The 27,059-nt window shown below is 36.1% G+C and overlaps 1 protein-coding gene across 2 annotated transcripts in view; it reads left to right on the top strand.

Moving 5' to 3' along the window:
* LOC132562050 (death-associated protein kinase 1-like) overlaps positions 1-27,059 on the top strand; it is a 121,135-nt gene that overhangs the window by 86,992 nt on the left and 7,084 nt on the right. For both annotated transcript variants that reach the window (XM_060226774.1, XM_060226773.1), the window contains 15 exons: positions 9,906-10,025; positions 14,228-14,326; positions 15,775-15,873; positions 17,745-17,843; positions 18,375-18,473; positions 19,370-19,468; positions 21,272-21,370; positions 21,733-21,834; positions 22,277-22,375; positions 22,685-22,762; positions 23,030-23,219; positions 23,353-23,460; positions 24,138-24,332; positions 26,370-26,629; positions 26,770-26,958. In XM_060226774.1, coding sequence (XP_060082757.1) covers positions 9,906-10,025; positions 14,228-14,326; positions 15,775-15,873; positions 17,745-17,843; positions 18,375-18,473; positions 19,370-19,468; positions 21,272-21,370; positions 21,733-21,834; positions 22,277-22,375; positions 22,685-22,762; positions 23,030-23,219; positions 23,353-23,460; positions 24,138-24,332; positions 26,370-26,629; positions 26,770-26,958 — 1,935 coding nt within the window. The remainder of the gene's footprint in view (positions 1-9,905; positions 10,026-14,227; positions 14,327-15,774; positions 15,874-17,744; positions 17,844-18,374; positions 18,474-19,369; positions 19,469-21,271; positions 21,371-21,732; positions 21,835-22,276; positions 22,376-22,684; positions 22,763-23,029; positions 23,220-23,352; positions 23,461-24,137; positions 24,333-26,369; positions 26,630-26,769; positions 26,959-27,059) is intronic.

Below are 27,059 nucleotides of genomic sequence, written 5' to 3'. Positions count from 1 at the left end.
TCCACAGAAGATGTCACCATATCTAATGTGTTTGAGGTAATGTATCATGCACAAACCAGCTTTAAATAGGTAGTAAACATTTTTATTGCCTGTTTAACCCATTGAACAGAGAATAGCAGTAACGATTTTATGACCTAACAATGATGAAAAATTTAAACATACCCCATGTAACTCAGTAAAGTAGTTTTTGATATGTTATAAAATGTATCTCTTTAACTATTGTTTTTTATCTATTTATTCCTTATGTTTTCTTTTGCAAATCAAGAAATAAAAGTTCACTTTTACAGAAGCTTAAATATTGTAACGGCCCAAATATCTTAACAGAACAATAGATCAGGTCATGTTATTTACTGATTGTCCCACTACGGCTTTTGACTGATACCAAGTACAAAATAAACTGTTGTTAATGTACACAATGAAATCAAACTCGAAAGTTTAAGATAATTACAGTATCCTTAGGGTGTTTGTAGTATAGACATTATACATTATCTTGTCTTGTTGATTAAAAATCAATATGTAAAAATATTAAAACTTGCGATTTCTTCAAGTTGATTAATTAGTTTGGGACCTGCTTCCTTGAAGCTATATGAAGGTTTTTATTGGGGCTTATAGTAAAAAGAACACTACATTTTGTTTGTCTATTCGTTTTTTTATTCATTTAAACTTTATTTATTTAGGTTGTTTCATTTTTCAAGTGCTTTAATGTTTTTTTTATGTTATGAAGTTTTTTCCAAGATTAACTCATAGAATATTGAGAATAATAAAATTATTTATGTAAAAAAGTTTGGGATGAACAATGTAATATCAATCTTTGATTGATTTTATTTAATGTTGATACATTGAGTGTGAAGAGTGTGTAGGGACTTAAGTATAATAGTGTTACTGGAGGACCTGATGTAATTAAGTGATGATGGTGTATAATCTACTCTAAAGATTTCCTTATATAGCATTGATGAGGATCCAAGGCTATATTAGGAAATAGAAAAGTGATGGCCTGGCCTCATATTTTACTGTACCAGTGGTAGGTAACATGGCCATCACTGAACTAGGTAAGAAAACCATGCCCTTGTTTTCATACTTAATGATACAGGTAATATTTGTTACCCATGCCTTATGTACTGTTTTCCTATATGTGAAAAACATGTATGGATAAGCGAAACAAGGTACCATAAAAACGACAATGTTGTCAGTAACTTTACCTACTTTTGCTTAAATTTGCATAAATTATTCCACCTTCAATAATTGACACGTCCAGCTTAATATCATACTTCAAAAATGTCTGATATTATAATATGGTTATGTTCCTTAATGACACTGTCTGTACAAACATACAAATATGAAAGCAGAGATCTGTTTATTTACATGGGTCGGCATCAGCCAAATCACAGTGGGTTAGTTACCTACCGCTGGTTTGGTCCAGTGTTGTTTGATATCTTTAAAACAGTTTGAGAGATAACAGGATACAAAATTTATTGATTTACAATTGGTATAGTTCTGATTTCTTATGAAATAAAAAGATTGGGTCAGAGACCTCCACTTACAGCACCCTTATTGTCCTCTTTCCTCCCGCACCTCGCCAAAACAAGAAAATAAGTGAATATATGTGCAATGAGGTAGCATGAATAAGCCTAGTACCAGGCATAGGCTAAAATATTGGAGAATAAGTTCAAAAGATACTGAGAAAAATTGTTGTGGAATGAAGTTTAGGGGAAAGACAACAAATCTTCTTAAACAGATTTTAATGTGTGGACCGTGTAGATTTGTTTGAAGGGTAGGAGACCACAGTTTAGAAAGCGTCTATCTTTAGATGATAAGTACCTTAATAGAGTGTTGACCTGTGAGATATTGACCGAAGGATTAAAAGTCTTAATGGGTGGATCATTGACAACTTCATACACAAATATGTTTATAGTGTAGTACATTGTAATATTTATCATTATTAATGTCAATTTCTATTTCATTTTATTTTATTTTAAACCACAAATCAGATAAATAAATTATTTATAACTTCAAAGTCTGTTGAGAGTGTAAAGGTATTCATCGTTCTAAAACAAGAAAATGAACATTGTTGGGTGTTAGATGCACTGGAATGATAACAATAATATTTTACCTCGTAACATAAATCTATCGGTAGAATAAAACCAAAGCCAGAACGGCTGTTGAGCTGTGAGGGATGATAAAGTACTTTGTGTAAGAATAATTAGAAGGAAAAAGGCTTAGTTCAGTTCTGTTGTACTCATGTGATGCTTGGCTTCAGCATTTGTTATTGAAACACTCCACTTAATAGGAATGCTTAGAATTGAGGTAAATGAAGTAAAAAAACAGATGGAATTGGCATGAAAGCTCCGAAATTACTCTTTATAACTCTCAGACACACTGATCATTGAGCAAGGTGGAAATACACAGCCTGATATATTTCCAGCTGTTCCAGTGAACGACCGAATGCTCTACTGTTCTTAGTCATTTAATGATTTCAAAATGTGGTAGTTTTATAACTGTAAGAATGATTTTTGGTTGTTTTTGTTGAGTCAGAGTTCTCTGACCTTTGACATGTCAGTATTACAAGTATGAGAGGAGAACCAATTGGTAGTTAAAGCAGGGTTGGTCCAGACACAATTGTTACTTTGGCACTGACCCAGTGGTCAGTGAGAATAGGCAGTGGTCAGTAGTCATTGAGAATAGGCTTGGTCAAAGTATACCTTCCCTAATTCCTCTAGTGAATTCCCAGCCTTTTTACGAAAAAGAATACAAGACACTTTTATGTGGGGATGTTAGAAAGGGGAATTCCATTTTAAGTGCTTTCAGATGAAGGTAAACCCAGGAAATTGCCAAGATTTCTGCCCTAATTTTGAAAAGCCTGTGAGTTCTATTCACACAAACTACCTGTCTTTGTCAGAAAGTTACACAGAGAGGTGCTCAGTGTGTAGAGTTTCAGAAGAAGCTACAATCCATACATGTCTGTTCCATTCTTTCTCTTCTGTTGATGGGCTGTTAGAAGCATTACCTACCCTCTTCTCTCTTAATTCTACAGCTTTATTGGCTGGTGAGGTTCTAGTTACCAGGTATTTTGATCTGGTGTATAAAGTATTTTTTGTTCCGATACTCATGCTAAGGTAACTGTTTACAAAATGTTGGAGCAAATAGATGGTCTTTGAATGATTTTCAAAAGGAATTTTCAAATTCTGAATAAGCACTAATCACTGTTACAAAGGAGTAGTATACATCTCTTATCCAGATTTAGAAGGGTATGAGATACATACTAAATTATGACTTCATATCACAAGAATGTGAAAGTCTGTTTTTAAGTATGTATTATTTGTCCCAATTTAAACCTTCTTCTTAAGATATAGCAATAAATGAATGACCGTCTGAGAATGTTAGTAACAAACCTTCAACCTTCAGACTTGGGAAATTATTTACTTATTTAGTTTAAGAAGCTTAATGATATTTGTTAGAAATTGTCTGTAACAGTGATTGTGTGTACATGTCCTGCCTTATCATTAATCATAAATATGAACAGTCATTGCCATGACAGGTTGAGTAAGACAACCAAAAATCATAGATCCTTATCATCTACAAAAAGTGTCAAGTGCATAGACTTAACCTTCCTCAAGTGTGCTAGAGTACATGTGTAAAACATAGCTGTTATTGGTTGTACAGCTGTCAGTACATATGTACTTACCTTGGTAATCACTGATAGATTATATCACACAGTTGTTGGTTATACGGCTGTCAGTACATATGTACTTACCTTGGTAATCACTGATAGATTATATCATACTGTTATTGGTTGTACGGCTGTCAGTACATGTGTACTTAATCACGGATTATATCACACTGATGTTGGTTATACAGCTGTCAGTACATATGTACTTACCTTGGTAATTACTGATAGATTATATCACACAGTTGTTGGTTATACGGCTGTCAGTACATATGTACTTAATCACGGATTATATCACACTGTTGTTGGTTATACAGCTGTCAGTATATGTGTACTTAATCACGGATTATATCACACTGTTGTTGGTTATACAGCTGTCAGTACGTGTGTACTTAATCACGGATTATATCACACTGTTGTTGGTTATACAGCTGTCAGTACGTGTGTACTTAATCACGGATTATATCACACTGTTGTTGGTTATACAGCTGTCAGTACGTGTGTACTTAATCACGGATTATATCACACTGTTGTTGGTTATACAGCTGTCAGTATGTGTGTACTTAATCACGGATTATATCACACTGTTGTTGGTTATACAGCTGTCAGTATGTGTGTACTTAATCATGGATTATATCACACTGTTGTTGGTTATATAGCTGTCAGTATGTGTGTACTTAATCACGGATTATATCACACTGTTGTTGGTTATACAGCTGTCAGTATGTGTGTACTTAATCACGGATTATATCACACTGTTGTTGGTTATACAGCTGTCAGTATGTGTGTACTTAATCACGGATTATATCACACTGTTGTTGGTTATACAGCTGTCAGTATGTGTGTACTTAATCACGGATTATATCACACTGTTGTTGGTTATACAGCTGTCAGTACGTGTGTACTTAATTATTGACGGATTATATCACACTGTTGTTGGTTATACAGCTGTCAGTATGTGTGTACTTAATCACGGATTATATCACACTGTTGTTGGTTATATAGCTGTCAGTACATGTGTACTTAATCACGGATTATATCACACTGTTGTTGGTTATACAGCTGTCAGTATGTGTGTACTTAATCACGGATTATATCACACTGTTGTTGGTTATACAGCTGTCAGTACATGTGTACTTAATTATTGATGGATTATATCACACTGTTGTTGGTTATACAGCTGTCAGTACATGTGTACTTAATTATTGATGGATTATATCACACTGTTGTTGGTTATACAGCTGTCAGTACATGTGTACTTAATTATTGATGGATTATATCACACTGTTGTTGGTTATACAGCTGTCAGTATGTGTGTACTTAATCATGGATTATATCACACTGTTGTTGGTTATACAGCTGTCAGTATGTGTGTACTTAATTATTGATGGATTATATCACACTGTTGTTGGTTATACAGCTGTCAGTATGTGTGTACTTAATCATGTGTGTACGGATTATATCACACTGTTGTTGGTTATACAGCTGTCATATGTGTGTACTTAATCAGGGATTATATCACACTGTTGTTGGTTATACAGCTGTCAGTATGTGTGTACTTAATTATTGATGGATTATATCACACTGTTGTTGGTTATACAGCTGTCAGTATGTGTGTACTTAATCACGGATTATATCACACTGTTGTTGGTTATACAGCTGTCAGTATGTGTGTACTTAATCACGGATTATATCACACTGTTGTTGGTTATACAGCTGTCAGTACATGTGTACTTAATTATTGATGGATTATATCACACTGTTGTTGGTTATACAGCTGTCAGTATGTGTGTACTTAATCACGGATTATATCACACTGTTGTTGGTTATACAGCTGTCAGTATGTGTGTACTTAATCACGGATTATATCACACTGTTGTTGGTTATACAGCTGTCAGTATGTGTGTACTTAATTATTGATGGATTATATCACACTGTTGTTGGTTATACAGCTGTCAGTATGTGTGTACTTAATCACGGATTATATCACACTGTTGTTGGTTATACAGCTGTCAGTATATGTGTACTTAATTATTGATGGATTATATCACACTGTTGTTGGTTATACAGCTGTCAGTACATGTGTACTTAATCACGGATTATATCACACTGTTGTTGGTTATACAGCTGTCAGTACATGTGTACTTAATTATTGATGGATTATATCACACTGTTGTTGGTTATACAGCTGTCAGTATATGTGTACTTAATCACGGATTATATCACACTGTTGTTGGTTATACAGCTGTCAGTACATGTGTACTTAATTATTGATGGATTATATCACACTGTTGTTGGTTATACAGCTGTCAGTACGTGTGTACTTAATCACGGATTATATCACACTGTTGTTGGTTATACAGCTGTCAGTACATGTGTACTTAATTATTGATGGATTATATCACACTGTTGTTGGTTATACAGCTGTCAGTATATGTGTACTTAATCACGGATTATATCACACTGTTGTTGGTTATACAGCTGTCAGTACATGTGTACTTAATTATTGATGGATTATATCACACTGTTGTTGGTTATACAGCTGTCAGTATGTGTGTACTTAATCATGGATTATATCACACTGTTGTTGGTTATACAGCTGTCAGTATTCACGGATTATATCACACTGTTGTTGGTTATACAGCTGTCAGTACATGTGTACTTAATTATTGATGGATTATATCACACTGTTGTTGGTTATACAGCTGTCAGTACATGTGTACTTAATTATTGATGGATTATATCACACTGTTGTTGGTTATACAGCTGTCAGTATATGTGTACTTAATCACGGATTATATCACACTGTTGTTGGTTATACAGCTGTCAGTACGTGTGTACTTAATTATTGATGGATTATATCACACTGTTGTTGGTTATACAGCTGTCAGTATGTGTGTACTTAATTATTGATGGATTATATCACACTGTTGTTGGTTATACAGCTGTCAGTATGTGTGTACTTAATCACGGATTATATCACACTGTTGTTGGTTATACAGCTGTCAGTACATGTGTACTTAATCACGGATTATATCACACTGTTGTTGGTTATACAGCTGTCAGTATGTGTGTACTTAATCACGGATTATATCACACTGTTGTTGGTTATACAGCTGTCAGTATGTGTGTACTTAATCACGGATTATATCACACTGTTGTTGGTTATACAGCTGTCAGTATGTGTGTACTTAATCATGGATTATATCACACTGTTGTTGGTTATACAGCTGTCAGTACATGTGTACTTAATTATTGATGGATTATATCACACTGTTGTTGGTTATACAGCTGTCAGTACATGTGTACTTAATTATTGATGGATTATATCACACTGTTGTTGGTTATACAGCTGTCAGTATATGTGTACTTAATCACGGATTATATCACACTGTTGTTGGTTATACAGCTGTCAGTATGTGTGTACTTAATCACGGATTATATCACACTGTTGTTGGTTATACAGCTGTCAATACATGTGTACTTAATCACGGATTATATCACACTGTTGTTGGTTATACAGCTGTCAGTATGTGTGTACTTAATTATTGACTAATGAGGCCTATTGGTTGTTGTGAAGATAGTTGGTATTTATGGTAACTGATCAGGTCCATTGGTTGTTGTGAAGATAGTTGGTATTTACGGTAACTGATAAGGCCTATTGTTTGTTGTGAAGGTAGTTGGTGTGTACTGTAACTAATGAGGCCTATTGGTTGTTGTGAAGTAGTTGGTATTTACGGTAACTGATAAGGCCTATTGTTTGTTGTGAAGGTAGTTGGTGTGTACGGTAACTAATGAGGCCTATTGTTTGTTGTGAAGGTAGTTGGTGTGTACGGTAACTAATGAGGCCTATTGTTTGTTGTGAAGATAGTTGGTATTTATGGTAACTAATGAGGCCTATTGTTTGTTGTGAAGGTAGTTGTTATTTACGGTAACTAATGAGGCCTATTGTTTGTTGTGAAGATAGTTGGTATTTATAGTAACTAATGAGGCCTATTGTTTGTTGTGAAGGTAGTTGGTATTTACGGTAACTGATCAGGTCCATTGTTTGTTGTGAAGGTAGTTGGTATTTACGGTAACTGATCAGGTCCATTGTTTGTTGTGAAGATAGTTGGTATTTATGGTAACTAATGAGGCCTATTGTTTGTTGTGAAGGTAGTTGGTATTTACGGTAACTAATGAGGCCTATTGTTTGTTGTGAAGGTAGTTGGTATTTACGGTAACTGATCAGGTCCATTGTTTGTTGTGAAGATAGTTGGTATTTATGGTAACTAATGAGGCCTATTGTTTGTTGTGAAGGTAGTTGGTATTTACGGTAACTAATGAGGCCTATTGTTTGTTGTGAAGGTAGTTGTTATTTACGATAACTGATCAGGTCCATTGTTTGTTGTGAAGGTAGTTGGTGTGTACGGTAACTAATGAGGCCTATTGTTTGTTGTGAAGGTAGTTGGTATTTACGGTAACTGATCAGGTCCATTGTTTGTTGTGAAGGTAGTTGGTATTTATGGTAACTAATGAGGCCTATTGTTTGTTGTGAAGGTAGTTGGTATTTACGGTAACTGATCAGGTCCATTGGTTGTTGTGAAGATAGTTGGTATTTACGGTAACTGATAGGCCTATTGTTTGTTGTGAAGGTAGTTGGTATTTACAGTAACTATTGAGGCCCATTGTTTGTTGTGAAGGTAGTTGGTATTTATGGTAACTAATGTGGCCTATTGTTTGTTGTGAAGGTAGTTGGTATTTACGGTAACTGATCAGGTCCATTGTTTGTTGTGAAGATAGTTGGTATTTACGGTAACTGATAAGGCCTTTTGTTTGCTGTGAAGGTAGTTGGTGTGTACGGTAATTAATGAGGCCTATTGTTTGTTGTGAAGGTAGTTGGTATTGACGGTAACTGATCAGGTCCATTGTTTGTTGTGAAGGTAGTTGGTATTTATGGTAACTAATGAGGCCTATTGTTTGTTGTGAAGGTAGTTGGTATTTACGGTAACTGATCAAGTCCATTGGTTGTTGTGAAGATAGTTGGTATTTACGGTAACTGATAAGGCCTATTGTTTGTTGTGAAGGTAGTTGGTATTTACGGTAACTGATCAAGTCCATTGGTTGTTGTGAAGATAGTTGGTATTTACGGTAACTGATAAGGCCTATTGTTTGTTGTGAAGGTAGTTGGTGTGTACGGTAACTAATGAGGCCTATTGTTTGTTGTGAAGGTAGTTGGTATGTACGGTAACTAATGAGGCCGATTGTTTGTTGTGAAGGTAGTTGGTATTTACGGTAACTGATTAGGTCCATTGTTTGTTGTGAAGGTAGTTGGTATTTACGGTAACTGATGAGGCTGTTGTGATATTATCTAAAAACTTCCCTCCATAGTGTCTCTACACGTTTATGGTAATCAATAGTTCTAGTTTGTTACAACACTTGCGGCAAATTACAGAATTATACCATTTACACTTATAACATTATTGTATTTAACCAAATGTGTGACATGTGCTGTATTGTTTTCGTCATCACTTCCATAACATATGTGTGGTTTGAAGACTGCACCAGACTTGTATGCGTATAGTGGTTTGATATATCTGCACTTTTGTCTGCGACACGTTAGGAACATTGTACATGCATAATCACCTGATCTGTGATATTGCTTAATTTTTGCCATTGTCTAAGTCAGGACTACCTTAGGTGGACAATTTTGCATTGATTTTTTTTGGTTTCTTTGAAATGAACTCTCTGGAGATTTTACAGGAGATTGTCTACTCTCTCAGTCACTTGACATTGCCGCTTGAAATGGAGAGAGAAAAAAGCAGTGTGTGATTTTCGTGTGTGGAGTTCCAAGCTTGCTGCAGAGGCCTTACTTTGCTGCCATTAAGTCACATCTTCTTTTTAGCTCTTTGTATGTTGTGACCGGAATAGACAGGGACTCAGGTCAGGGAGTTCATAATGTATTAGTTGTCTGATAGGTAACCTGGTGTCTGTTGTGTTCAAGGTTGTGCAATCTTCTACCAACACAGCTGCTGCATAGAAAACTGGAATTTTTCATCAAGGTCTGTGTTGCCACATCTCCCAAAGGTATAAAAATCGTTCATGTCTGTACACAGAAGAGCTGATAGCTATTCATGTGAGTTTCTATAAATTGCACTTAACTATATCAGAATTGTACACATAATCAGACATTCGAGTTGGAGCCTATTCACTTAAACCTTGTCTTACACTGTGACCTATATGGATGTTTTGTATTTAACAGGAGAAGGCAGAGAACTTTGTGATGGCAGCCTTGTTTTGTGCATCAGAGGAAGGCAATGTAGAAGGTCTAAAGGAACTTGTCAACATGGCACAGAATATTGATCTCACTACTGCAAACAGGGTAAGTGTAAGTGGAGTATGAGATTGGTGCCACAACCAAGCATACATCAGTCTTGTCTAATAGTAATGGAGTAAAGTCCCTAAAATTTCTGTTGCCTTTCTTTAAAATTTTTATTTGAAACCATTAGAACTGATTATATTGAATAATGATACCGAGGAATGATTTATCTGAGGCAAGTTATCGTCGGTCTACATTGTGTTAGATCGCAGGTTGGAAGGATATATTGCAGTGCTGCTGTTTGTCATTCTGTCCCTCCGTCTATATCACTATTTCACAATAACAATAGCGTAAGGTCAAGTGGATCGATCAAGATCAAACCTCACCCACAACTTTTTTATACAGAGTGCTTGCATGATGTTGCTTTTTTGGTCTTTGTTACTATAAATAGAAAATTGGTTTCTGCCCAATGTCTCAAGTTCCTTTGAACCAAATAAACTGAAACTGCACACATTGCATTCCTTCTGGCAGAGCCTGCATGGGATTGCTTTTTAGCCCACCATCTAATAGATGGTGGGCTATTCAAATCGCCCTGCGTCCGTGGTCCGTCGTCCGTCCGTCTAGGCGTCCGTCCGTCCATAAACAATTCTTGTTACCGCTATTTCTGGAAAAGTACTGGATGGATCTTTCTCAAATTTCATATGCAGGTTCCCCTTGGTCCCTAGTTGTGCATTGTACCTTTTTTGAACTGATTCGCATTCAAGATGGCTGACAGGCAGCCATCTTGGATTTTGGAAGTAAAAGTTTGTTGCTGCTATTTCTGGAAAAGTACTGGATGGATCTTTCTCAAATTCCATATGCAGTTTCCCCTTGGTCCCTAGTTGTGCATTGTACCATTTTTGGACTGATGCGAATTCAAGATGGCCGACAGGCAGCCATCTTGGATTTTGGAAGTAAAAGTTTGTTACTGCTATTTCTTGGAAAGTACTGGATGGATCTTTCTCAAATTTCATATGCAGTTTCCCCTTGGTCCCTAGTTGTGCATTGTACCTTTTTTGGACTGATTCGAATTCAAGATGGCCGACAGGTGGCCATCTTGGATTTTGAATGTAAAAGTTTGTTTCTGCTATTTCTTGGAAAGTACTGGATGGATCTTTCTCAAATTTCATATGCAAGTTCCCTATGGTTCCAAGTTGTGCATTATACCTTTTTGGACTGATCCGAAATCAAGATGGCTGACAGGCAGCCATCTTGGATTTTGAGAGTAAAATCTTGTTACTGCTATTTCTGAGGAAGTACTGGATGGATCCTTCTGATATTTCATAGATATTGGTTTCCCTTGGTCCCTAGTTGTGCATTGTACCTTTTTTGGACTGATTTGAAATCAATGTGGCCCACAGGCAGCCATCTTGGATGTTGACAGTAATACAGCACAAGCATATTGTCCATTATCCACCTGTAACTGACTGCTATCTAATAATACTTTGGGATCTTTTTCAAATGATATTTGCTAATAGGTGCTTAATAAAAATATCTTGTGCCATCATTGAGTACATTCAATGAAGACCAGTTCATGAACATTTACAACACCTGTAACAAACAAACAAAAATAAACAAATCTTCAAGAACTGAAAACAGATCCTCAAATGGTGGGCGCCAGGATCCCTCTGGGATCTCTTGTTTATTCTAAAGGTCCAAAGTTAAAGGTCACTGTTACTATAAATAGCTAATTTGCTCAATACCTGAGGACCTAGGACCAATCAAACTCAAAATGTACACACTTTCCTTTGTATAATGATATAATAGATATCTTCTTGCTGCCTGTATTCATTTTTTGACAAATTCTGTTCAAATTTAATTTTTCAAATTTCTTAAGGTTAAGGTCATCAGCGTAAAAAAAAAGAAACCTTGAATATATACGGTAGTAATCTGGTGGTTGAGTAAGTCTTAACAAGCAAAACGCTTATGTACAAGATATCTCATGAACCCAACAACAGATTCGGCTCATAATAACACTTTAGTATCACAACATTAAGTTCCACACTCAGTCATATTTTAGTGGTCAACGGTTTACGTTAAGTGGTCAAAGATCACACTTGACCACTTGTGAGATAATAGTTTCAAAAATTCTCAGAAAAATCACATTAGTATTATTTCCTTATCAGAGGGTAAGAATGAAAATATGAACCCCTATTTACTTCATTTTATCGTGATATTTGTAACAATGGAAGTTCTAAGCCGATATAGTTCAATTTAGCAAGCTTAATTCCACATTGTCCAAGCATGATTCTGACCTTTTACCATAAACTCATTAGTTATTAGGGTAAAGTGTTTTGAAGGTATCATTCCGTTGAACAACTGGAAAGTCTCATCTCAGCTTGCTGCTGAATATTTGCTGTGACATAGGCCTAATGCATTGGGAGAAGATGTCAGTAAAAAATCCAAAAAGCAGGTGATGCTAATAACCAATTATCTAGAAATGTGTTACATCACTTTTTCCTGTGTCTGGTTCATTCTTAATTCATGACTTACTTATCTAGTAATTAACAAAAAATAAAAATAAAAAATGAAACTTGTGTCATTATAATTAAGGCGCATTATGACATAAAAAGTCACATGTAATTTGCAGGAGTGTCAAAAATTTTGTTTGATTACTCAGCTTGTGAGCCTTAATTTTTGGTTTAGTGTAGGAGTGTCTAACTTTAAGGAAGGAGATATCTCTGATGAGTGGTGTGTATATTGGTACATGGTTCTTGTTGCCAGAACACCAACATTCATAGATGAGACTATACCCGGACACGGAAGGAGTCACAGAGATGGAAATTCTGTCAGTCAATCAAGTTCATGGTTGCTCAGAAGCATATAGAGTATTGTTACTATGTAAATCCCATTATGACATCTACATTGATTATGGATGGAAAAAATGTTACATTTGTCAATGTACAGGAGCAATAATTAGATCTTGGTATAAGAGGGGAACAATCCAGGTACATGTAACACCAACAACAACCTACCCACAACCTCACAATTTCAAATTAAATATTTCTAATCCGGTAACACCAACATCACCTACCCACAACCTCACAATTTCAAATTAAATATTTCTAATCCGGTAACACCAACATCACCTACCCACAACCTCACAATTTCAAATTAAATATTTCTAATCCGGTAACACCAACATCACCTACCCACAACCTCACAATTTCAAATTAAATATTTCTAATCCAGTAACACCAACATCACCTACCCACAACCTCACAATTTCAAATTAAATATTTCTAATCCAGTAACACCAACATCACCTACCCACAACCTCACAATTTCAAATTAAATATTTCTAATCCAATAACACCAACATCACCTACCTACCACCTCACAATTTCAAATTAAATATTTCTAGTCTTACTATATCTTGTGTTACCATACAACCAGTATACATACATCACCAAACCAACAAGCAAAAACAGAATAGCAGTTTTTATTACATTATCTGACCTGAATTAAGATCTTAAGATTTCTTTTTCAACTAGCAATAGGTTCAGAGTAACAGCATTTGTGTAGTAGTATGTATAAAGAATATTATTTCAAGTTTGCAGAAAATGTTTTATTGACCAGCAATGTCTTTTTTGTAAGCTGTAGAGTAATTGAGCAATTTATTCAGGCCAATTTGGCCTCTTTCATATACAGGTCTTTATAGTCAAATGACTGTTAAGGCCTGTAGGCTTCTTCTTTTTAATGCATATTATTTTAAAAGGTAGAAATGTAGATGAGCCTTCTATAGAATGTGACACAGTAGTCCTGCTAAGTATAACCATATGATGCATCATAAAAGTTCACAGCTTGGGAAAATCTTCTGTAAAAAAAAAGGTTATATAACTTCATATTATTGCATGTCTTGGTTTGTGGTGTATGTTTAACATTGTGTTTGGTGGACTCTGTGAACCAGAGGCATCAGTTTTGCTAGGAATAATTAGATGAGAGTTGACTTGATTTCTGGGTAATTTGATAAAGTCTGCATGAATCATTTAATGGTTATATGTGGTGTCAGAGATGTAAATGCTACCTAATATACATTTAGCCTCTTAGCTTCAATGCTAACGAAGATTGAAGCATAAGCCTAGGACTTGTAATCTTCTTAGAAAAAACTTATCAGAAATCAGTGATTACAAGTTAGTTTGATATATCTCTGTTAGAGACTCTTAACTTGGTATTATAGTTAGTGAACAAGTAGAATTTGACATCTTCTACTACTTTTATTTCAGCATGGAGAAACTGCAGTACATATGGCAGCAAGTGGTGGACACACAGAAGTGCTGAAATTTCTACAGGCTCAGGGAGTGGATATTGGGATACAGGACAAGGTGAGGGGTTAAGTTCTACAGGCTCAGGGAGTGGATATTGGGATACAGGACAAGGTGAGGGGTTAAGTTCTACAGGCTCAGGGAGTGGATATTGGGATACAGGACAAGGTGAGGGGTTAAGTTCTACAGGCTCAGGGAGTGGATATTGGGATACAGGACAAGGTGAGGGGTTTAGTTCTACAGGCTCAGGGAGTGGGTATTGGGATACAGGACAAGGTGAGGGGTTAAGTTCTACAGGCTCAGGGAGTGGATATTGGGATACAGGACAAGGTGAGGGGTTAAGTTCTACAGGCTCAGGGAGTGGATATTGGGGAACAGGACAAGGTGAGGCGTTTAGTTCTACAGGCTCAGGGAGTGGATATTGGGATACAGGACAAGGTGAGGGGTTTAGTTCTACAGGCTCAGGGAGTGGATATTGGGATACAGGACAAGGTGAGAGGTTAAGTTCTACAGGCTCAGGGAGTGGATATTAGGATACAGGACAAGGTGAGAGGTTAAGTTCTACAGGCTCAGGGAGTGGATATTGGGATACAGGACAAGGTGAGGGGATTAGTTCTACAGGCTCAGGGAGTGGGTATTGGGATACAGGACAAGGTGAGGGGTTTAGTTCTACAGGCTCAGGGAGTGGGTATTGGGATACAGGACAAGGTGGGGCAAAAAGATCTACAGCCTAAGCGAGTTGATATTGGGATACAGGACAAGGTGAGGGGTTAAGTTCTACAGGCTCAGGGAGTGGATATTGGGATACAGGACAAGGTGAGGGGTTTAGTTCTACAGGCTCAGGGAGTGGATATTGGGATACAGGAGAAGGTGAGAGGTTAAGTTCTACAGGCTCAGGGAGTGGATATTGGGATACAGGACAAGGTGAGGGGATTAGTTCTACAGGCTCAGGGAGTGGGTATTGGGATACAGGACAAGGTGAGGGGTTTAGTTCTACAGGCTCAGGGAGTGGGTATTGGGATACAGGACAAGGTGAGGGGTTAAGTTCTACAGACTCAGGGGGTTGATATTGGGATACAGGACAAGGTGAGGGGTTAAGTTCTACAGGCTCAGGGAGTGGATATTGGGATACAGGACAAGGTGAAGGGTTAAGTTCTACAGGCCCAGGGAGTGGATATTAGGATACAGGAGAAGGTGAGAGGTTAAGTTCTACAGGCTCAGGGAGTGGATATTGGGATACAGGACAAGGTGAGGCGTGAAGTTCTACAGATTCTACATACCCAGGGAGTGTATATTTGGGGACAGGACAAGATAAGAAGATTTTGTAGACTTACAGGTTGTGATTATGCTTTGCATGTAGAAATTGGTGTTTCCGTCAAAGGGGGACATATATGTTTCACAAACATCACTAGAGTGGAGATTTACTTGCAATGTATCTAATGTTATATAGTGAACTAGAACTCTGCAAGGTAAACTGTGGTGGTTTACATAATTTTTCCATGTTACAGAATGGTGACAGTGCAGTTTACTGGGCAGCTCGCCAGGGTCACCTAGATGTTTTACGGCATTTAAAGGATGAGAATGTCCCTCTTGACTCCCAAAACAAGGTTTGTCAATAGTCATTGTTATCATTTCCTATTTTAGCAAATTCAAAAAGGGTTTTTTTTATTACAATTACATACATACATCATCATTACTATCAAATAAAATGCACAAACACAATCTTTACACAGACATATGGAAATGTATTTCAGTAATTGTAACCTATACACACCTGTCTGGAAACTTGAATTACTGTTATGGATGTTTTTTCAGGAATGAAACAGGAAATAAAAGGGGGCATAACAGGGTTTCCAATATCTATCCATTCTGTCATGTGATGTCACATTGAATCACATCTCAAACATCAAACAGATTTGGTTCACATCAGTCCTATAGTATTTTAACATCAAGTTCTACCCCTGATCATATTACCCCATAGTGTCTTAACATCAAGTTCTACCCCTGATCATATTACCCCATAGTGTCTTAACATCAAGTTCTACCCCTGATCATATTACCCCATAGTGTCTTAACATCAAGTTCTACCCCTGATCATATTACCCCATAGTGTCTTAACATCAAGTTCTACCCCTGATCATATTACCCAATAGTGTCTTAACATCAAGTTCTACTCCTGATCATATTACCCCATAGTGTCTTAACATCAAGTTCTACCCCTGATCATATTACCCAATAGTGTCTTAACATCAAGTTCTACTCCTGATCATATTACCCCATAGTGTCTTAACATCAAGTTCTACCCCTGATCATATTACCCCATAGTGTCTTAACATCAAGTTCTACCCCTGATCATATTACCCCATAGTGTCTTAACATCAAGTTCTACTCCTGATCATATTACCCCATAGTGTCTTAACATCAAGTTCTACCCCTGATCATATTACCCCATAGTATCTTAACATCAAGTTCTACCCCTGATCATATTACCCCATAGTATCTTAACATCAAGTTCTACCCCTGATCATATTACCCCATAGTATCTTAACATCAAGTTCTACCCCTGATCATATTACCCCATAGTGTCTTAACATCAAGTTCTACTCCTGATCATATTACCCCATAGTGTCTTAACATCAAGTTCTACCCCTGATCATATTACCCCATAGTGTCTTAACATCAAGTTCTACCCCTGATCATATTACCCCATAGTATCTTAACATCAAGTTCTACTCCTGATCATATTACCCCATAGTGTCTTAACATCAAGTTCTACTCCTGATCATATTACCCCATAGTGTCTTAACATCAAGTTCTACCCCTGATCATATTACCCCATAGTGTCTTAACATCAAGTTCTACTCCTGATCATATTACCCCATAGTGTCTTAACATCAAGTTCTACCCCTGATCATGTTCTGGTTAACATAGAAGTAAGGGGATTCCTGTGCTATTTTCCTAGTCCTAGTGACATTCTAATGATAAATCTGATACTCAGTTGTCTCTATCAACTACTATTACTTTATATATACCTAGATATCTTCATTGCTGTAGGAACATAAGTTAAGTCTGACTTTGTACATCAGTCCAGAAAATAAACAATCCCGACAACTGAGGCTGCCACCAAAGGCAGACTGTCAACCGATCGCTATATTCCTATATTTTGGTTCAAAAACCTATATTTTGAAAGACCTATATTTCCTTTATTTTCCTATTTTTTGAAAAATATTCCTATATTTTTCAGGAAATATGTCGCCTATAAATGTAGAGATTGTAAATATTTCTTTGATACTGCTTTTGGCTTCTTTATTTTTCAAGTTGGAGAATTCTGGAGTCTTAAACAGCATCACCAGCCACCAGAAAATGATTTGTGCATCTCTTTATCACCTGTATGGGCACCATACAGACAAGTAATGAGTTGGAATAAGAAGTTTGATTTTAAGAATGTTGAGTATGTCATGTTTATATCTTATTCCAGTCAGGTGAATCTGCTCTCCATGTTGCTGCAAGATATGGACATGCTGCAGTTGTAGATTTTTTGTGCTCTGCTGGAACTAATGTCAACCTGCAGGATAATGTAAGCATGACCTTTCATCCCTGAACTTTGACTCCTTATCTTCATTCATATTCAGGAGAACATATTTTGTAAACGTCTTCTTTGTGTCTTGATCTTGCAGTCTAACATTTTGCTTGTTTCAATTCTAAAAAAAGATATTAACAGCCAATCAGAATTTAGAGCTTGCTAACACATACTCAGATATACTGTGTTTCTGTTATTGAATTAGGTACCAATGTGTCTGTACAAATGTTAGGGTCTTTTGAATTGAATTTTTTGTGAATTTCACAAACCAATTTTACATGTGATATGACTTCTTAACTGCATATCACACTTGAAAATAATAAAGAATTATTTTTGTGGACAATAAGTTTGATAGAAATATTCTTGAATTTTAAATTTGTTCTAAACACATGCTATACATAAATGGACAAAATAAATATTTCTTATTTAAAGAATTTGAAGTTTAATTGAAGATATGAATATTTGATGTGGGAAGATGAGCATTTTAACAGCTAACACTTTAGTGGCTTCTATCCTGTGTGCCTACAGCTCGGTGAGACAGCTTTACACAGTGCCTCCTGGCACGGCTTCCTCCGGATCGTAACCTCTCTCTGTTCCTCAGGGGCTAAGATAGATGCAGAGAACAAGGTACTAACTTACTTTGTACCCAATGCAATGAACTAGTAACCCAATATTTTACTTGTTACAACTCTATTGTAAAGCATGGCAATGTTAAGGAGTAAGAAACAAAATCTCATGAGACTTAAACTTATGTTTTTAGAAATAATTCCAGGCCATAAATAAAATTTCAGAAACATATGCAGTAAGTGAAAGCAAGAAGCATATGGCAATGTAAAACCAATGTGTCAATACTTTGAAGCAGAGTGTAATCATTTCTTCAGTCTTTACCATCTTACACAAATAGGATGTCGGTAAATTTGCCCTTGGTTCATGTTTATGGGCTTCATTTGAAAAAACTTAAATGAAGCATAAGCAACAATGATATCAAATGATGATTCACAAATCTATCATGTGTTGATTGTTACTAATATCAAGGTTAGGTTTTGGTAATATTTAGAGTGGGTTTCTGTAGATAATGTTTAATTACAATTTTAATTTTGCTTTTTAACATCTTGTTTATTGAATTAACATTAACTGGTCCCTGAAGTATAAAATTTTTTTCTTTCCCATTTTTGTTTTTTGTTTTAATTGAATAAATATTAGTCAATATTTGTGTACAATATAGACCGTAATCATGTTTCAAAGCCACTTATAAATTCAAGCATTGATTTGAGTTGTCTCCCTTTTAATTTTATTCCAATTCTATAGAATATCATATTTACTGGATGGATGGGGGTTGTATTTTTTTCAAGTTGTGAATACAAACAGATCCATGAAAAGTTACTTCCATAGCACATGCTATTCATTTACTTAAAACCAGTACAGAATAATATTAAACATATATACATGTACTTACATTCTACCTATTAATTATTTAAAACAATGCAATGTTTGAGTAGTAATACCTGTTGTTCTTTCTAAAGGAAGGTGAGACTGCTCTACACAATGCTTCAGCCCGAGGATACCTGGACGTTGTTAAGATTCTCCTTGACTATGGAGCTCCTGTCAACCAGATGGATAAAGTAAGTGCCAGTCTGTCATGTGATAACACTGTATATACTATGTATTGTTTAGGACATACAGCCTCTTTGTGAACACCGTATATACTATGTATTGTTTAGGACATACAGCCTCTGTGTGAACACCGTATATACTATGTATTGTTTAGGACATACAGCCTTTGTGTGAACACTGTATATACTATGTATTGTTTAGGACATACAGCCTCTGTGATAGCACTGTATATACTATGTATTGTTTAGGACATACAGCCTCTGTGATAACACCGTATATACTATGTATTGTTTAGGACATACAGCCTCTGTGTGAACACTGTATATACTCTGTATTGTTTAGGACATACAGCCTTTGTGTGAAAACTGTATATACTATGTATTGTTTAGGACATACAGCCTCTGTGATAACACTGTATATACTATGTATTTGTTTAGGACATACAGCCTCTGTGATAACACCGTATATACTATGTATTGTTTAGGACATACAGCCTCTGTGTGAACACTGTATATACTATGTATTGTTTAGGACATACAGCCTCTGTGATAACACCGTATATACTATGTATTGTTTAGGACATACAGCCTCTGTGTGAACACTGTATATACTATGTATTGTTTAGGACATACAGCCTCTGTGATAACACCGTATATACTATGTATTGTTTAGGACATACAGCCTCTGTGTGAACACTGTATATACTCTGTATTGTTTAGGACATACAGCCTTTGTGTGAAAACTGTATATACTATGTATTGTTTAGGACATACAGCCTCTGTGATAACACTGTATATACTATGTATTGTTTAGGACATACAGCCTCTGTGATAACACCGTATATACTATGTATTGTTTAGGACATACAGCCTCTGTGTGAACACTGTATATACTCTGTATTGTTTAGGACATACAGCCTTTGTGTGAAAACTGTATATACTATGTATTGTTTAGGACGTACAGCCTCTGTGATAACACTGTTTATACTATGTATTGTTTAGGACATACAGCCTCTGTGATAACACCGTATATACTATGTATTGTTTAGGACATACAGCCTCTGTGTGAACACTGTATATACTCTGTATTGTTTAGGACATACAGCCTTTGTGTGAAAACTGTATATACTATGTATTGTTTAGGACATACAGCCTCTGTGATAACACTGTATATACTATGTATTGTTTAGGACATACAGCCTCTGTGATAACACCGTATATACTATGTATTGTTTAGGACATACAGCCTCTGTGTGAACACCGTATATACTATGTATTGTTTAGGACATACAGCCTCTGTGTGTTCAAACCAGTGCAACTTGCCTTTTTTGATTCTGAATTATAGTTTGAATGCTTGTAAAAATGCATGTGCATTATTTTAAATTTTTGTCTCATTTCCATATTTTGTGTGAAATGATAACATCGCTGATGGTATATGTAAGACATCTTGATAACTTTCTCTGTTGTTATCCTGTGTTACTGTCATTATCATGATTCTTACACTCTACATTTTAAGCAAAAACTATGAACTATGTGGAAACAACTAAAATTTTCAGCTAAATTGATGCACAAGTATTTATTTTTAACTGTACACAAGGAAAGTATATCTAAGGAAAAAAGTTTAATGTCTGCTATGAAATTATTAACACTTGCAGTGTGCTGATGTTTGTGTATGTTCAAGTATTCTGAATTGAAGTATATTTTACTGTGAAGAAAATCTTTTTCTTCTCTATCTATCTTCTTTTTGCTTTTTTTTGTGCTTTAAATTTTCATTTTGTTTGAATTTTTTTTTCTTTGATTTTATTTTTGCAGAGAGGAGGCACAGCCTTGTATTTGGCTTGTAACCGTCGCCACAGCAACATAGCAATGGTTCTTCTGCATGCTGGCTGTGAAATGGACATTATTGATAAGGTGCACTTCCTAAATTGAGACAAAATTCTATTGTATCTAATGTAGTTCTGTCGTATGTATCTTTGTCAGTCTCAACTGAAATGTCAGGGTACATATTTCACCATGTTCTTTGTGTTGTCTAAGCTTTTTTTATTGTGCTCTGAGTTTCTAAAGTTTTTCTCTCTGATTTAAGAAGGAATATACTTGTAAAATGTACTTGTTATATCACTATCTTTTTGCAAATAACAGACAGTTTTTGCTAATGCATCAGTTGGATAACAGAATTAAAAGAGTTTGAATTTTCCATTGCAAATTTTCAGATAGAAATAAGATGGTGTGCGAAGAAGGGTTGGGGTAATATATATCTAATGTTTTGTCATCAGGAGAGTGGTGAGTGTGCCCTACATTGTGCTGCTAGAGAGGGGCTGTCAGCTGTCGTCCAGACCATGTGTGCCTTTGGTTGTCAGGTGGACATTATCAGTCAGGTAAAGTAGTAAATTCATCTGTAGATCACACCGATGTCAAAGGATAGATTTTTTCTGCAATGAAATGATCTCAGAATATTGAGTCTATATTTAGTGCAAGGGAACCTTCATGGATTTAACCTCCTGCTCTTTAGAGGTGAAGGGCACGTGGTCTATACAATATTAGTCTGCCCCTCACTTACAGTTACCCTGATTACATAGGGTGAATCTCCGAGGTATACGACACCTGGAGTGATGTTTGATACTAGGACTAGGGTGAAACATCAGCTAGAAAATACAAAATCTAACTGTACTGCATAGCAAAAGGGAGGTAATTAATGTCTTTACTCCCCCATGGTTTGGGAGACAAAATCAAATTTTAAAACATTAAGAAAAATATATTTTTTAAAAAGTACTGATACATGTCACTTTATAATGTAATTGAATGTAATTATTTCTCCAGGACGGTTTTACACCCTTACATCTATCATGTAAGCATGGTCACACTGAGATTGTACGATGCCTGCTTTTGTCTGGGGCTCGGCCAGAGATCACAAACAAAGTAAGCTCCTACCTAATATGGTTCTGTTCTACTGATTTTCCTACAATACAACAGCAAATATCTCCTGTGCATTTAATCAAGAAAGTAAGTTACCATGGTATCTAGGAATATTTCTGTATATAATAAAAGTTTTTATGACAGAATGTTCAGTTTGAAGTTACTTGTATACTGAAAAACCTAGACAACAGATTTCCACCATACAATTTTACATGATTTATGCATTCAATTAAAATGATCCGGAGCTCCACACTTTTCCTAGACGAATAATGGAATATCTATACTTGCTGAGCATTACACATAATTTTACAGGATGGTGTGACGTCAGAGATCATGGCTCTAGCCCAGGGATTCACCGACATAGCAGAGCTTGTCAACAAGGTGAAACGAGTAAGTTATTACACAGTAAACACAATGTACTAAGGATTTGTTTACAAGGTTTACTAACCATCAACAGCTAGGATCTTTTATTCACATAATTATAGAACTGAAATTTGTATGGATGGTGTTAATACAAGACACTGGCTTATTATTGGATAAATAAAGCATACAAGGTGTAATACATATGTCAAAGTTTCAACAGTATGTGGTTATTGTTATATGTTTCAACATTTACCCAAGGTCAGTAACATCAAACCTGTATTTTGATATTTACAGGACAGGGCTGGTAACTTTGTGACCCAGCTGATCCCCTCCTCCCAGCCTCTCTCTAGGATCAAGTTAAAGCTGCTGGGATCAACTGGTGTGGGAAAGTCTACCCTAGTGGAGACTCTCAAATGTGGCCTGTTCAGTGGGCTATTTCGTCGGTCGCGCCTCACCAGTCAAGCTTCCACTGATTCTGGGAAAGGTAAACATCGCCAGGCTTGTAAACCTTAGTGATGACTTCCTCTTTGTTTAAATCATTGTACTCATATATCTGGTAATTGCATCTTGTTATTTGTAAAGTAGTTTTGATGATGTGCGTAAATGTAATGTTTTAGGTCGACCACGCCTGCCACGTCAGTACAGTTTGCCAACACCCCTGTGTTACAGTGTTAGTAACCCAATCTATACCAAGGGTATTAATGTACAACAGGTTTCAATATCAGGTAAGTTTACTGAGTACCAGAATATCAAGACAACTTTGTATCTTTCTTATCTCAATATTAGGTAGGTTCACAGAGTACCAGAATGTCAATATCTACCTTGTCTCAATATTGAATAGGTTCACAGAGTACCAGAATGTCAATATCTACCTTGTCTCGATATTAGGTAGGTTCACAGAGTACCAGAATGTCAATATCTACCTTGTCTCAATGTTAAATAGGTTCACAGAGTACCACAATGTCAATATCTACCTTGTCTCGATATTAGGTAGGTTCACAGAGTACCAGAATGTCAATATCTACCTTGTCTCAATGTTAAATAGGTTCACAGAGTACCAGAATGTCAATATCTACCTTGTCTCAATGTTAAATAGGTTCACAGAGTACCAGAATGTCAATATCTACCTTGTCTCAATGTTAAATAGGTTCACAGAGTACCAGAATGTCAATATCTACCTTGTCTCAATATTGAATAGGTTCACAGAGTACCAGAATGTCAATATCTACCTTGTCTCACACAGAGTACCAGAATGTCAATATCTACCTTGTCTCGATATTAGGTAGGTTCACAGAGTACCAGAATGTCAATATCTACCTTGTCTCGATATTAGGTAGGTTCACAGAATGTCAGTCTAAACCTTTGAACATATTTATTTGTCCCTTCAAATGTGTTTTAACAGGTATAGGAGATGTAAGTGTATGGGACTTCTCCGGATATGAGCCTTACTACATGCTGTATGATCACTTCCTTGGTGATTCTAACTGTATACACCTGATTGTGTTCAGTCTCACAGATACATATGACGAGCAGATTGCACAAGTTCAGTTTTGGCTTGGCTTCCTTAAGTCTCGTGTGCCTCCGCATGTCCCTATAGGTAAGCTCATCCATGAACTTGCACATATAATTTGTGGAAATATTACATAAAAAATGTATGCAGAGTAAATGCCTGTAAATGCCACTTTAAGTAATAGCGCAAAACAAAGTCTTTAAAGGAAAGTACATGTAGCTTTTTCTTTTAGAGATTCAAATGCTATGAATTATGCTACAGTGGGATTGAATCCAGTAGCCTTTATGGATATTTGTTATATAGAGGTGGCATTTATCACTAGACATTTGTTATATAGAGGTGGCCTTTATCACTAGACATTTGTTATATAGAGGTGGCCTTTATCACTAGACATTTGTTATATACAGGTGGCCTTTATCACTAGACATCTATTATATATAGGTGGCCTTTATCACTAGACATTTGTTATATAGAGGTGGCCTTTATAGACAGACATTTGTTATATAGAGGTGGCCTTTATCACTAGACATTTGTTATATAGAGGTGGCCTTTATCACTTGACTTTTGTTATATAGAGGTGGTCTTTATCACTAGACATCTATTATATATAGGTGGCCTTTATCACTAGACATTTGTTATATAGAGGTGGCCTTTATAGACAGACATTTGTTATATAGAGGTGGCCTTTATCACTAGACATTTGTTATATAGAGGTGGCCTTTATCACTAGACATTTGTTATATAGAGGTGGCCTTTATCACTTGACTTTTGTTATATAGAGGTGGCCTTTATCACTAGACATTTGTTATATAGAGGTGGCCTTTATCACTAGACATTTGTTATATAGAGGTGGCCTTTATCACTAGACATCTATTATATATAGGTGGCCTTTATAGACAGACATTTGTTATATAGAGGTGGCCTTTATCACTAGATATTTGTTATATAGAGGTGGCCTTTATCACTTGACATTTGTTATATAGATATATAGACATTTGTTATATAGGCCTTTATCACTAGACATTTTGTTATATAGACATTTGTTATATAGAGGTGGCCTTTATCACTAGACATTTGTTATATAGAGGTGGCCTTTATCACTAGACATTTTGTTACATAGAGGTGGTCTTTATCACCAGACATTAGTTATATAGAGGTGGCCTTTATCACTAGACATTTGTTATATAGAGGTGGCCTTTATCACTTGACTTTTGTTATATAGAGGTGGTCTTTATCACTTGACATTTGTTATATAGAGGTGGCCTTTATCACTAGACATTTGTTATATATAGGTGGTCTTTATCACTTGACATTTGTTATATAGAGGTGGTCTTTATCACTAGACATTTGTTATATAGAGGAGGCCTTTATCACTAGACATTTTGTTACATAGAGGTGGTCTTTATCACTAGACATTTGTTATATATAGGTGACCTTTATCACTAGACATTTGTTATATAGAGGTGGCCTTTATCACTAGACATTTGTTATATAGAGGTGGCCTTTATCACTAGACATCTATTATATATAGATGGCCTTTATAGACAGACATTTGTTATATAGAGGTGGCCTTTATCACTAGACATTTGTTATATAGAGGTGGTCTTTATCACTAGACATTTGTTATATAGAGGTGGCCTTTATCACTAGACATTTGTTATATAGAGGTGACCTATATAGACAGACATTTGTTATATAGAGGTGGTCTTTATCACTAGACATTTGTTATATAGAGGTGGCCTTTATCACTAGACATTTGTTATATAGAGGTGGCCTTTATCACTAGACATCTATTATATATAGATGGCCTTTATAGACAGACATTTGTTATATAGAGGTGGCCTTTATCACTAGACATTTGTTATATAGAGATGGCCTTTATCACTAGACATTTGTTATATACAGGTGGCGTTTAGGACCAGACATTTGTTATATACAGGTGGCCTTTATAGCCAGAGAGTTTGACTTTATATCTACAACATCTTCTTGTGTCTAACTTCCAAAAAATTTAGTATTACAATTAGTAGCAATGACATTAAGTTTCATGAAATTTGACATATAGTGGCAGGTAGATAAGCTTTCGATATCACATTTATTTATTAATTATGATCCTTACTTGCCCAGGTCATTGTGGTCGACTGCCCAACTGTCCAAGGGTCCTCCTGGTGGCCACGCATGCTGATAAGGTGGGATGCCACAAGAACGCCAGGGGAGAGTATGTGTGTCCCACTGCCAGTCGGGTCCTTGCAAAGGCCCAACTCAAATTCTCATCTGACATCAATTTTGTGGAGCGGGTCTTCATATTGGATGCCAATGTTGCTATGTCAAATGATATCAAAGCCTTGAAACAACAAATCAGTGATATGCGAACACAGATAATTGGGGTGAGTCAGGTTTGCAAAAAAAAAAAACATAAAAATTTCATAATAATTGTTTTGTTTTGTCTAGATTTGAACTAAAAAAGGAAAAATCAAAAGATGTTATGTACAATTTCCTTTATTTAGAAATCCTTTTTTTCTTTCAGCACCTTCCCCGTAGTAACGGTTTCCTAGATGCCATGGTAACACAACTACCGTCCTGGAGACGGTCTTCTTCCTCCTTCCCAGTGTTGTCATGGCAACAGTTTGTGGAATATGTACGAGCTAAGATCAATCCGCTGGCCGGAGATGACCACATGAAGATTTTAGTAGAGGAACTTCAGCTCATAGGAGAGGTACATAGAGGGCTCTTCAAACAGTGACTTCCAACAAGATGATTTTGTTGTGGGAATTGATAATCTAAAAAACTTTATTAGTTTTTTAAGATTTTTAAACC

The sequence above is a fragment of the Ylistrum balloti genome, unplaced genomic scaffold (assembly GCF_031769215.1).
Source record: "Ylistrum balloti isolate Yb309-2 unplaced genomic scaffold, AGI_CSIRO_Ybal_v1 Utg371338, whole genome shotgun sequence".
NCBI classification, from domain to species: Eukaryota; Metazoa; Mollusca; class Bivalvia; order Pectinida; family Pectinidae; genus Ylistrum; species Ylistrum balloti.
Note: the sequence above shows the minus strand (reverse complement) of the source record. Positions and strands in the feature narration are given on the sequence as shown.